A 13141-nucleotide genomic window follows, 5' to 3' on the forward strand; every position below is an offset into this window, starting at 1 on the left:
TATATATTTAATTAAAATAAGGGACGAGACGAGCCGGACGTTCAGCTGATGATACGCCTGGCCCATTTCAATGCGGTGCAGCTCAGGATTCTTGAAATTACCTAAAAATGCTGAGCGGCACTACAAGTGCGCTCGTCACCTTGAGACATAAGATGTTAAGTCTCATTTGCCCAATAATTTCACTAGTTACGGCGCCCTTGAGACCGTAACACAGTAATGCTTACACATTGCTGCTTCACGGTAGAACTAGGCGCCGTTATATCCTACCATCCCTAAAACAAATAATGTTGGGTACATTTAAAGGATAATATGGACATACCCCATACAGCCTCATATACAAGTACCTAACAAACTTGTTCTGTACCCTCCAGACAGTATTGAGTTTCATGAGGAGCCCAGATGACTCCATTGCCTTCTAATTGACTTCTTACTAGCGCATTGTACAAGGCTACGACAGCCTTCATATAAGTAAAACCGCCAACCGTACGAAGTATAAAGCCTAAATTTTGATATGCTTTTTTACATCATTCATAGTATGTGAACGAATGTTAGCTCAGTGTTCAGACTAACCCCCAAGGCCCTAACCTCTACAATCCTCTACATCAGCAAATTAATTTACTTAACCTTAAGTAACCAGATCACGGAAAAATGGACAGTTTAGAGAGGCTACGTGAAAGAAAATTGTTTAGGAAACAAATTCATAGGTAACTCTTTAAATACAAGTAACAGGAAGGTGTTATTTTACAAATATTTTCTTTATTATTTTGATTTATTTAGTAATTTCACAAAGCCATAATAAATTTTTTATTCCTTTACATTATTTATGAATTTTCATCCTCATTTATTAAAAAAAATCTATGTACTGCGGTGTTACCTACCCTTGGTTTATGAATTAGATATCCCTTAGAAAATACATATAATTCCACCACGAAAACACATAAACAAAATAAAATAGATATCTAGGTTGTAATCTGGGGTCTAAGGCTGGGATCTATAGAACGTACATAGACTTTACTTATAAAACTGTAATCTTCGATAACGATTTTATAGTCACTTATAATAGGAAATTATATCCTATTCTAAATTTCTACGAGATCGAATCAGAAATGAGGAGATCTGAAGGAGAACCAAAGTCACTTATATAGCCCAAATGATTGCGAAACTGAAGTGGCAGTGGGCAGGGCACATAGCTCGGCGGTCAGATGTCCGTAGTAAAGTCCTCGAATGGCGACCACGTACCGGCAGGCGTAGCGTTGGTAGGCCCCCCACAAGAAGGACCGTTGCTTCTGGTGGGCTGGTTGTCTTACGATGACCTTTGTAGATCGGAAAGAGATGCAGAACGTTGTCTGGTAATTGAGTCTGGGAGGAGTACCTACTTGTTGAATTAGCCATTTGTGGTGTGATTTAGGCTTTCGTGAGGGATTGGACTTCATTTTTATTCCCACGAGAATGGTCAAGTTATTGGTCGCTAACGCGCATTCCTGTAAAAGAGCACTATACAACGATGCGGCCAGGTTAATCGAGGTTGGCGCGAGAGACTGAATTCCCTCAGCCATTCATCCTGTCGGCGCATTTCCCATCATAGAATTGGGGTTGTTTTTTATGGAGGTTATCCTCTTGGCCCAGGCGATTAAGCTAAGAAAACCGTTCTCGCGTGACATGACCGCAAGCTTACGGTTTGTAGAAGTCGTTTCCTACGGGAGTTGGCCGCTAGTACATAAAAATTATAATAATTTATAATGTTAAATAAAATAAAAACTATTAGATTAGTTGACCGTAGCCTACGAGTCGCCGTTTGTTGTTCTTTAGCTGTTGCTGCCTGGGTGTCCCAGGGCACACGTGTATGGTTGTGGTTAGGTAGCTTCTAAGGATGTGAACACCACAATAAAATCTCATAACAGAGTGTAGGTACAGATTTATAAAGGTAGTAGTATTAATCTATGCGTATAATATCATTGCCTAGCAAATATAAACCTTATTGTCTTTTATTTGCCGCTATAATCTGCTCTTGGACGTGGAGAATTGCAATAATATTAAAAGTTCTGCCACCCTTCTAAGTAGACGATTTTTTGTCCTTAATGTAAAAAGAAAACGCGAAAAGTTTCGGGTCGGCACGAGTTTTAAATTTTTTCCACCCTTAATGCGCTTATTACGAGTGGCACAATCAAGTGGTTCTCAAACTTTTTTCTTACTGAAGTATTTTAATTACTTTAATCCTATAAATGTCCTAAACTATAAACTATTGAAGAAAGAATCTTTATGTGTGTTGAGATCTCGAAAGTGGTTCTGACGATTTTGAAGTAAAACTTCTTTAGGCGTGACTTGGGGGTAACTCAGAATATTTTTCTGACGGAAGTAGCGTTAGTACTTCCGGCAGTAAAAAGTCAATTGAAACAATTTTAACCATTATAATTTAATGTTTTAAAAAATAGTTTCTTGTCTTACAACTTTTTAAGAATATTTGTTAAATACTGGTTGGCCTAGAATAGGTGGGACAAACAAGGGCAACCGAAAATAACATATTTTGTCTATGAGCGTTCAGATAAGCAAAAAAGTATATGTATCTGTTAATTATTCCTAAAGTTAATTATGATTAAGTTTAACTTCAATCGCGCGTAAAGATTACACGCACACATTTATTTATCTAATTTTCAATTGGAGAGAGAAAAAACTGATCCAGTCAGATCAGGGTCTCAAATACATCATGAAATTATCATCACATATATTATACATACGAGTATACACACTCCAGTGTATGCAGTATATGAAAATTAGAGATTTTTCTGCAATTTCTTTGCTTACGAAAAAAAACCTCTGTGTGTGCCCGTTATTAAAGGTGGTGCAAGTGGATAACGTATAAAGGAAGCAGCAAAAATAATAATAAATGTAACATTTGTTTTATTTTTCAGTTATTACACTTTTAGTTTTTTTTTCATGCACTGGGACAATTTTATAGAATAATTTTCTTTTGTAATAAAGAATGATTACATTTATCTGCACAGCGCAATACTCCGTCAAGAATAGGTAAATTTATTTCATACTTTTTTGCTCCACTATTGCCAATGTAACGAACACATATTAATATACAACATTTTCCCTTTATCAAACAGTGGAAGATTAGATTGCGTACCTAAATATTTCGCTTTGTAGCAACTATTCATTTCATCGAACGTAATTTAATAAAACCATTAATATTATCGCATGAGTTAGACTATCATCATATGTGGATTATAGAAGATGCCGACGGCACTGTACTACACGAGCTCGACCGCATTGCTGAAAGATGGCGTACTTACTGTGAGCAGTTGAACACAGATCCCCACTCAAAACGGTCAAAACGGTGATTGGCCGCGGGACTGGTCGGAATCCGTTATTCTTCCGCTACATAAGAAAGGGTCAACCAAGAGCTATGGCAATTATCGAACCTTATCCCTCATCTGGCATGCCAGCAAAAATTTGCTTCATATTCTCAACAATCGCATCCACTACTATCTGGATTGGCAAATTCCGCAGGAGCAAGCTGGTTTTGTGAAGAGCAAGGGCACTCGGGAGCAGATTCTCAATATCAGGCAGCTCATTGAGAAGGCATACGAGTTTGATACGCCATGAGCTTTGTCGACTATAGTAGGGCTTTCGACTGTGTCAATTGGAGTTGCTTGTGGAGGGTTCTGCAAGAGCTTGGTGTACCAAATCATCTCATCGCTTTGCTTCGCACTTTGTATGGCTCTAGCCAGGGAGTTGTAAGAGTTGATAAAACAACCTCGAAATCCTTTAAGTTTCATCAAGGACTGCGGCAGGGATATATTTTGTCGCCCATTCTCTTTAACGCCTATGGAGAGCACATAATGAGACGTACCTGCGGGAACTGGGAGGGAGGCATCACAATTGGTGGCGTGAAAATCACCAACTTGCGCTACGCCGATGACACTACTCTTCCTGCAGCAAATAAGACAGAAATGGCTGCACTTCTTGAACGTAGGGAGCAGATTAGTGGAGAGATGGGACTTCCCATAAACAGGTTCAAGACCAAAGTCATGGTGGTGGATAGATCTTGCAAGTTGGAACTAACTGGTGCCCTGGGCCTAGAAATGGTGGACAACTTTACGTACCTGGGTTCCAACATAAGTAACGATTCGTGCGAGAGGGAAGTGCGCAGGAGAATTGGCATGGCTAAGAGCGCTATTTCTCAGCTTGGAAGAATCTGGAGAGATCGCAACATTTCCGTAAAACTAAGACCAAACTGGTACGGACCCTAGTCTTCTCGATATTTTCGTATGGCGCTGAGACTTGGACACTGAAGGCTGCAGACCGCAAACGCATTGACGCCTTTGAGATGTGGTGCTGGAGAAAGATTCTTCGTATCCCGTGGACAGCATTTCGGTCTAATCTCTCCATACTGCGTGAACTCAAGATCTCCTCGCGATTGTTTTCCGAATGTCTGCGCAGAATCTTAGAATACTTCGGTAAGATCGCAAGGAAGCACGATGGAAACCTTGAGAGGCTCATTGTGGTCGGCAAAATAGATGGGAAGAGGCCTCGTGGACGCAGTCCAACACGATGGTCCGACCAGATCATGGTGCCGGTTCACAATGCCTTTCACACTGCCAGAGACAGGAATAGATGGAGAGCGATCAAACGAGAGAAAGTGAACAGAAGGCAGGTCACGACTCTCAGTACTGAGGATTACGACGCAGAGAGAGAGAGACTATCATCAGTGTGGGATAAATATCATAAAGATTAAGCATGAAGTGCTGACAGGCTACTAAAATTGGTTTCTGATGGATGAATAAGAGGTGTTTAGTATCGTATATCTTCAAATGCATGTCTGCCTGTCTATAAGTTCTAATTAATTCACACATTTTCGGTTTTACTTAGCTAGGTGCATGATATAGTATTTTACCTCTGTAATATTTTTCCTCCAAAATATCACAACAGTTTGAGCACCGCTGACAAAGTATTTCGTAGAAAAGCATTTGATGCGAGCGCGGCTTGTGTCTCTGGCCCGAACAATTTACATTTTTATTTTACTTACTGCTCGCTTCTTTTACTACTTAATTTGATGTTGTTTTGAAAACATTACTGTAATGGTTTTTACTTATTTTTTGCCAGTTATCAGCGGACAACCACTCTTGATGGAGCTTATTATAAACTCCTGCCTAACCGATGCCGAATAGTGTCGGTAATCCTCACTTACGAGAGTCACACTAATGTTTTTTAAAATTGGTAAGAAAAGCTGCCTATAAAATATTTCAATATTCAATTATTAAATTATCTTTAAGTAATATAAAAGCGTGGGTACAAAGTACACTAGTCAGAAGTGAAACTTCTTTGACAAACAAATATTTAAATCTCGTTTATATATTTTATACTAATTTATCACAAAATGTTTATTTATATATTTAACTCACTGTTAACACACTGTATACATGCTAATGATAATGTAAATAAATAAAAAAGGTTTGCGTTTATTGTAGTGCAAGACGTTATGCGACAGAATGGCCATCTAAAGTTTTAATATTTTATACTAAACGAATACCTTCAAAAACTACATCTACCAAAAGCGTGTATTTTTCTTAATCTCCCTTTCTCACTCGCTCTCTCCCTACTCTCGCTCCAAGGCTATGTCCTTCATGCTACGTTTGCCCTTTTTCACTCTCGCAATCGGTCTTTTTTTATGGAAAAGGAGAACAAACGAGCGTACGGTACTGGTGCTAAGTAATCACCGCCGTCCACATTCTTATCCAACACCAGAGGAATCACAGGAGCGTTGGCGGCCTTTAGGGAAGGTATACGCAATTTTTTTGAAAGTACCAATGTCGTATCATCCCGGAAATACCACACAAGGAAGCTCATTCCACAGCTTTGTAGTACGGCGAAGAAAGTTCCTTGAAAACCTCAGTCGCTCTCTCCCTCATCTTGGACAAAAACGTCCCACATTTTCGTGTCACTAATATTATTATTATTGCGTTTCATTCGTAAAAAACTTATCCTTATTAGTGCAAAGAAGATTCACTTCAAAAAACTAATAACAAAAAATCTTTTATTGGCTAGTATCTACACTAATTGTTAATATTTGTTTTACAATTAATTGTCAAGTATAATTGAATCGGTGCTCCTGTTTGCTCTTCAATTAAATAAATGCTAGACCCCCGGGCGAAACAAATGTTCACAATCAAAGCAAATAACTACTTCATTTGTTTGTACTGCACAGATGTGATTGTAAACTGCTATCGAATGATTATTTTTCTTGTTGTCGATTTTATGGAATAGAGTTACCTAGGCTCTACGAGTATCTATCTAGTTTTGTCTATCATTACAATTATTACATCATATAATAAAGGTATTGAACCTTTATTTTATTTTGAAGAAGTTCTATTTTACTAAATACCACGAAATCGTTTAGGAGTCTAGACTTTAGAGGATTTATTTGGGTAAATCGTCGCTTGCGATTTGTACGTTAAATTATTATTATTTTTAATATTCAGGTTAATCTAGACAAAAACATGGTTGTTGTTCTAAGTAAATTCATTCAGTACGTAAGCCTGTACATTTTTCGTTTGGTTTAAATATAAATTTTGTAAATTATCTGACGCTTCGATTATATTATAATCTTGGATAGGTATTATGATAATTAGAATACTTGTACCGTTGTCTATGTTTTTGATCTTTGGAATGAAAATATAATAATATAATAATTTAGAATTAATTTAGAATTTAATGGAGACACCTGGTACAGGCATTATTTGCTTAAAAGGTGACTCCGGCCACTAGCTGCTGTAAACTATGATTTTAAGAGAAATAAATTATTATATTATTATTATTATAAAATTCTAACAAGGCATCAATTAGCCTTGCATGGTTATAAATATATCTAAATTAATGCTTCTTCAAAATGATGCAAGATGATAAAATGTAGCTTTGATTCAAATAACTATTAGATAATTGATATCTGTAATAGTTACGGAATAATAATCACATTAACAATTACATCCTGTATACCTACCATAATACCTACGAATATTAGCATAGCTCAGAAATTATGAAGTAAGTACGGTACATAAATTTAACCTAGGCACATACTCTAAAAAAGTAGTGAAGTATTAATAGAGTAATTAATAAAAATATTTTTTATACAAGCACATAATAAATGGGAGCAGATTGCCGCGAAATTATTCAGGAAGAGCCCCTGGCACAGACTTGATGATATTGTATTAGGCGATCGCCTACGAATGCGATTTTAATGGATCCAAACGCGCCACCCCTAATGTCAAATCGCTCGACCTAACGTCATACGCGTAAAGATCCAATTCTCCCGCCAAACTGTTTGACGTATACGTCATTCTCGTGCGCTGCGCATGGCAACCCCAATCTAAATTAAAATCTAAAACCTTGTAAACAAGACAAGTGCTCACTTTTTCGGGGATTTTAACCCTCGGAATTAACGAGATAAGGGGGTCGGTCGGGACAGCGGTTTGTCTCTCACTTTGGATACGTTTTTGATAGTGGAGTTACGTTCACTTTAGTGTGTTTTGTTTTGAACCTGTTAATTGTTTTTACGGTATAAGATTATAGTTATAATTAATGAATGCTTTTATAGGGTTCACTTTAATATAATTTACATGTAAGCACCTTAACGCAATAGCATAAATAAATAATCTACTTACGGATAACTTATAGGTACGTACAAAAGAAAAAGTTATAAGTTGAATGAATTGATAAAGCCAATGTAAAACGGAAAAGAAAAAAGATGAAAGGCAAATTAATATTTCATTTCTTAAATTCTTGTGTTGCATGAAAGAAATTCTGAAGTGTCTATTTCAGTTATATAGATTGTCAAGTTTCTATGCACTCTCCTGTAATTTATTACTAAGGATAAGAATACCAAAACATACTCAGATGGAGTAATCTGAAGAGTTTGTATTCGCTTTTGGATTTGTATTTGCTTTGGTGGCTTCACTCTTGTGTTCGGTGCGCATTTGAGTACATTTTATTAATGTCTAAAGATTAAACCTTCTTGGAAGTGCTTTTGTTGAAATTGAATGACATTTTTACTAAAGAGAATATGAGAGATACAGTTCTATTCCTGTTCTAATTTTCACTACGCGCGCGTTGTCCCATTATCATATTTGAGACGTTTATGATTTAAATATTGTTGACATTATAAACAAAAGGTTCGATTCATATACTAGCGTCCGACGCCTTATAAGCTCGGCAACGCTCTTGTCATTCCTCTGTTACAAAAGGTATGGGCTGCGGTGATCACCTACCATCAGGTGATCATATGAGTCAGATGCTCATTTATCCTCCCCTTCCATAAAAAAAAACAATTGTGACTGTAGCAGATTTTTTATTAACAAGTCGTCAATAGTCAGCCACGTTTGAAATTAGCTCCGCATTATTTTCAATATTAAAACAACACATTGAGTATACAAATTGATTACGCATTATCAACGCTACAACGTGAACAAGCACTTAGTGCTTGTCCACGTTGGAATTCGACTAGAGTGAAATGTACGTAAGGTTTTTTTTAATTTAGAGGATCCATAAGAAGTATCGTAAAGGCCATACGAGTATTATGATGCTGCTTTACTATGGTGGTGCTCGTGTCGATACTTATTCCCACTATAAAATCCAAGAAATACGAAAAATTCAGGGGCTTATGATAAGGGGCATATAGTATTAATAATCTTATATCTTTAAACGAGCAATTCTTAAATACTTATATATAATCTGAATCTCGGAAACGGCTCCAACGATTTTCAAAAAATTTAGTATACAGGGGATTTCGGGGACGATAAATCGATCTAGCTAGGTTTCAATTTAAAAAAGATAGTTTTATCCGTGTTTTAATGAGAAACTGCTACAATAACATTAGAATACAAAGGTAAATTTCGCCACTATATACAAGACTGTAATAGCTCAGATGGGACATTGGGTGATCCTGAAAGCAGAAGACCCTGAAGATCCTGAAAGCAGATGTTATATTAGCTTTTATTTGTTCATTTTTGTACAGTCTTAAAATTCCGAGCAAGGCTCGGTCGTACGGATATGAATAATAAAACAAAACAAAGTAAATCCAATCAAATAATTTAATAAAATAAAATATTAAAAAAAATCACAATACCAATTACATAAATTAATCCATCATACGGACTCTTTCAAAAGACTGGTTGGATAGCGGTGGGGATGGCTTGATGGTGAACAGAGCGGCTTTGGGAAGTTGGGGTTCCTTCCTGAGCCGTAGTGATGTTATGGATCCCTGGTTGAGTGGCTTTTCTGTGACTCTTTGATCTACAATGCGGCCTCGTAGCATTTCAGCTAAGTTTGCCTCTAGACTCAGTGCAGCGTCCCCGTACAACTTATGACCTCGGTTCACCTGAAACGAAAAAATTCGCAACTCCAGCGTTTGGAATAAACTATCCTAATAATATTATACTATATTAAATATAAAAAACGTACTGTGCGACCGTGGATTATTTATACGTCTAGGTAGACTATGACAGCTGTGAATACGTCGAAACAAATTGAGTTAAGAGTTAGCCTCGACTTTGAGCCATACAAGCAAACACTAACACAAATAGCTTGTCACGCACACTAAAGGAATTGGCCTGCCCTTTTTTTTCGGTTGTCTAACAGGAAGACTGCAAGAGAGACTATCTAGATTCTAGACGTATAAATTATCTAAGTGTGCGACTCATAATGGCAACGGTATTTTGACACTTGACATTGACAGAATAAACGTAAAAAAACAAATATTACTTTTCTTCGGTTTGCGATTACGGAGTCGGAGTATTCGATTGAAAGATGGATATGGACGCAGGATATATCGCCTTGGTAATAAATTTACATGATCACTGATAATGATTAAACATTCAATTATTAATAATATAAAAAATTAATTTGTAGCGCAAAAATTACAAAGTTAAACGAATCTCAATGAATATGACAGGATATGTTTAATTGTTTTTCTTTTACCGATATACGACTATTCTAGAATACTAGTAATATTTAGGCTTAAAACGCCTGTTTACAAGAGGCCTAATTACCTCACTATTGAGTTCAGCACGCCTTCTGGACACCCACTCAATCTGCTCTTGCAGCCTCTTGCACTCCCGCTCGTTGAACGTGAGGTCTTTCCGCAACGCCTCCATGACCTCACGGTACTTCTGCTGCACTCCATGGTCAATCGCGTGCAGGTTCTCAATCTCATTCTGCGTCTCACTTATCTTATATTTGGACAGCTGCAGTCTACCTTCCTGTGGAGTGACAATATTGATTGCTTTTATTTAATTTCCTATGAATAGTAGTAGTAGTAGTAGTAGTAGTGTACGCATGGTTTCAGATTTTTTCTGTGACATAAGGACAAACGAGTGAACGTGTGGATCTAGATCATATTATGGTGATCACCGCTGCTCATAGTTTCTTGCAATGTCAGAGGAATATCAGGAGCGTTGCCATCCTTATTTTTACATGCTTTTGTTGTAGGTACCTAAGGTAAGGTTTGTTTTCGACCTGGTTGTAGCGCTTATTAAGTGGAGGATAGCGGACAAAACCAGTATAAAATAATTTAATTACCTTTTCAGCAAGTTTCCTTGTGAGCACGTCGAGATGTTCGTCTAGGCTGTCCTTTTGCTCCAACAGGTAGCTTTGCACCACGTTGCGATGAGGACACAACTTATGAACCAGCTGTACAGGAGTAGTTGATGGTTGCGATTGTACAGTGCGGGTCTAAAACATATATTCAATAAATCAGTTACATTTCACACGAAAACATTCAACACCTCGCTGTGTATAGGATGGCGCTCAAATGGGGGCGCTTTCAAAGTATAAGTATTATATTATCTACACACTGCCTTCTTGGGCCTGGCTTACAAGAGAGACCCCTAAGGAAGAATGGGCCCACTGCTTTTCTCAGTGGTTCCATCGAATACGACGATGTGTAGAGAGGAACGGAGATTACTTCGAAAAACAATAAAAGTATTGGTAACTTTCTACATTAAGCCGTTTTTCATTTTCTTAACATTTTCAGTGTTACCTAGGTACAACGAACAACGGCAAACGAAAGATATCTTTCTTACCTTTTTTCGCTGAAATTATTGTGATTCGACGCGGCCTTAACTTAAAAATAAATTATCTTTTAAGAATAACCATTAGATCTGTATTATCGAAGGGGTCTCAATACGTGATCAAGTGTGTTTTAACTCTGTCGTCATTGCTATGCAGAAAAGAGACAAAACACACTTGATAACAACAGATATAGAATATAGAGTAGGAGCTACCATGCCTTCTGAGGCTTCTGACGGACCTAGAAGCTTTATCAGAACTTTCCACCTTATAATATATTCATACCATTTATAATCATTAGATTGTATTTTTGCCAACTAATTGGTAGCCATTGTACGTAATTTTTAAATACATTACCTAGAATAGAATAAATTTATCAATATATTATTTTTCGAGCAAATGATTGTATTAAAAAGCATTATCAAATTCCAAGCAAAATGTTTATTATAAGAGACTTGGTAGGTAATACCGCCTTTTTTTATGCATTTCGGATACTCATAATGTGCATTAAAATACTGGAATCGCTCAATGTACTGCTGTTTGGCAAAACTTTAATGATTTCTAAAGAAGTTTGTAATTTCAATATCAACTTAGAATGAACATGATAAAAATCCTCTCTTCGTTTTGAAGTTGAATAATATCAGAAAATATATATTATAACGGTTCAGTAGTACTTATATTTACTGTATTCAGTCCTGAGCTAAATCCAGTCAGGATATTCCACGCACGTAATAATAGGAGTTATTTAATCAATTATACCTACAAACACGAACGAGTAAAAAAAGAAGGACTCCGTGTCACCTTACATAACAGTGAGGAACCAAAACGTGCCGGTAAACGTGTAAATGCATAGACCCACGCATACACTTACACTAATACAAGCCGATCGGCCGCCATTATGAGATTTGCCATCATCTGTGTCAGATCAGTTTGCGTCGCAATAAAATATTTAAAAAATGACGTCGTGCGTTGTGAAAAAGTGTAAAATCAATACTATAAAAGTATTTGTGGATATATGATTATTTAAGGGAGAAAAAATTGTGTAACCTCACACACACTAGCATAAAGGTGCTTCCCTTGCTAATATCACGGCGCGGAGTCCTTTTTTTACTAGTCCGTGCCTACCAAATAGGAATATGTAATAATAAAGGTTTTATCTATTCCATATCGTAATAACTGTATTACTTTTATTATCTAAATAGATTACAATCATAGAATGACATGATAACAACAATAATGAGTGTATAAATGTTAAATGCATACTTTTTTAGATCTCCATTTCCAGCTAATCAAGACCAACACCAGAAGAACGACCACGGTAAACCCAGCCAAGGCGTAAGGATTCATTATTGAGCAGATTGAGCCACATTTCGTGGTGTATTTGTATGTAAATAAAGTTTTCTTTAAAAATACATGTTAACTGTGACAATATTATGAATACAATATGTCAAAGTTTTAAAATGGAATGCCATAGTGAGGTTATATTTTTTTCAGAGTAGGTGAAGCCTTTTTGAAATACTTTGGCTGAGTAGGTATGTATTTAACGACTCTGATCTATTAGTGAAGTTATTGAGATAATTCATAAGCGTTTTGCAATCTCTAAAATCTTGTATTAGTAGTTTTCAACCGACTTATGAGCTACAATTTGAAGAGGTTATAAAGTCACGTGTATTATTTTGTAAGGTCATGCCGCGCCTGTTCCAATAAACATTGCCTTATCCGCAAGTATGGATTGAACATTTGCCGACAGTGTTTCAGGGAGTATGCACACGACATCGGATTCAAGAAGCTGGACTAAATGTATGGAAATAGGTAAAATAAATTTAATTTAACACTGACTCATGTATACTTAATTTAATTATTCGTTTATTTTAAAGATTGCATATACATTTTAGTGGTTGGGGCTTCCCAGTAAGTCGTCTTGGGACAATTGTATTGGGACTGTCTCGCAATTTCTTAGCGGATAGTTAATATTTATTAAACAGTATAGATATAAACAAAAATGATTACAAATAAAATTTTTAGAAAAATAGCACTATTAAAGCAAACCTGAAAACTGTGTGTGTGTAATGTTGTG

At 36.6% G+C, this 13141-nt stretch overlaps 2 protein-coding genes across 2 annotated transcripts; one reads left to right on the forward strand and one right to left on the reverse strand.

Moving 5' to 3' along the window:
* Positions 1 to 9075: 9075 nt before the first annotated feature.
* Positions 9076 to 12493, reverse strand: LOC126979821 (uncharacterized). Its single transcript, XM_050829380.1, has 4 exons — positions 12328 to 12493; positions 10576 to 10728; positions 10047 to 10256; positions 9076 to 9376 (listed from the first exon to the last, which is right to left on the reverse strand). Exons 1-4 carry the CDS (start codon positions 12409 to 12411, stop codon positions 9137 to 9139), a joined length of 687 nt encoding a protein of 228 aa, XP_050685337.1. The 5' UTR covers positions 12412 to 12493; the 3' UTR covers positions 9076 to 9136.
* A 15-nt stretch (positions 12494 to 12508) lies between these two features.
* LOC126980058 (40S ribosomal protein S29-like) lies at positions 12509 to 12862 on the forward strand. The gene is made up of 2 exons (XM_050829679.1): positions 12509 to 12516; positions 12748 to 12862. Exons 1-2 carry the CDS (start codon positions 12509 to 12511, stop codon positions 12860 to 12862), a joined length of 123 nt encoding a protein of 40 aa, XP_050685636.1.
* The last annotated feature ends 279 nt before the right edge of the window (positions 12863 to 13141 follow it).

Source organism: Leptidea sinapis, chromosome 4 (genome assembly GCF_905404315.1).
Source record: "Leptidea sinapis chromosome 4, ilLepSina1.1, whole genome shotgun sequence".
NCBI classification, from domain to species: domain Eukaryota; kingdom Metazoa; phylum Arthropoda; class Insecta; order Lepidoptera; family Pieridae; genus Leptidea; species Leptidea sinapis.

Excerpts from the sequence above, each read along its gene's own strand:
- LOC126979821 (XM_050829380.1), bottom strand. The coding sequence starts at position 12,411 with ATGAATCCTTACGCCTTGGCTGGGTTTACCGTGGTCGTTCTTCTGGTG. Across the intron at positions 10,729-12,327 it reads GGAAATGGAGATCTAAAAAA|ACCCGCACTGTACAATCGCA; the intron begins GTATGCATTTAA and ends TATATGTTTTAG. Across the intron at positions 10,257-10,575 it reads CAAGGAAACTTGCTGAAAAG|GAAGGTAGACTGCAGCTGTC; the intron begins GTAATTAAATTA and ends GTCACTCCACAG.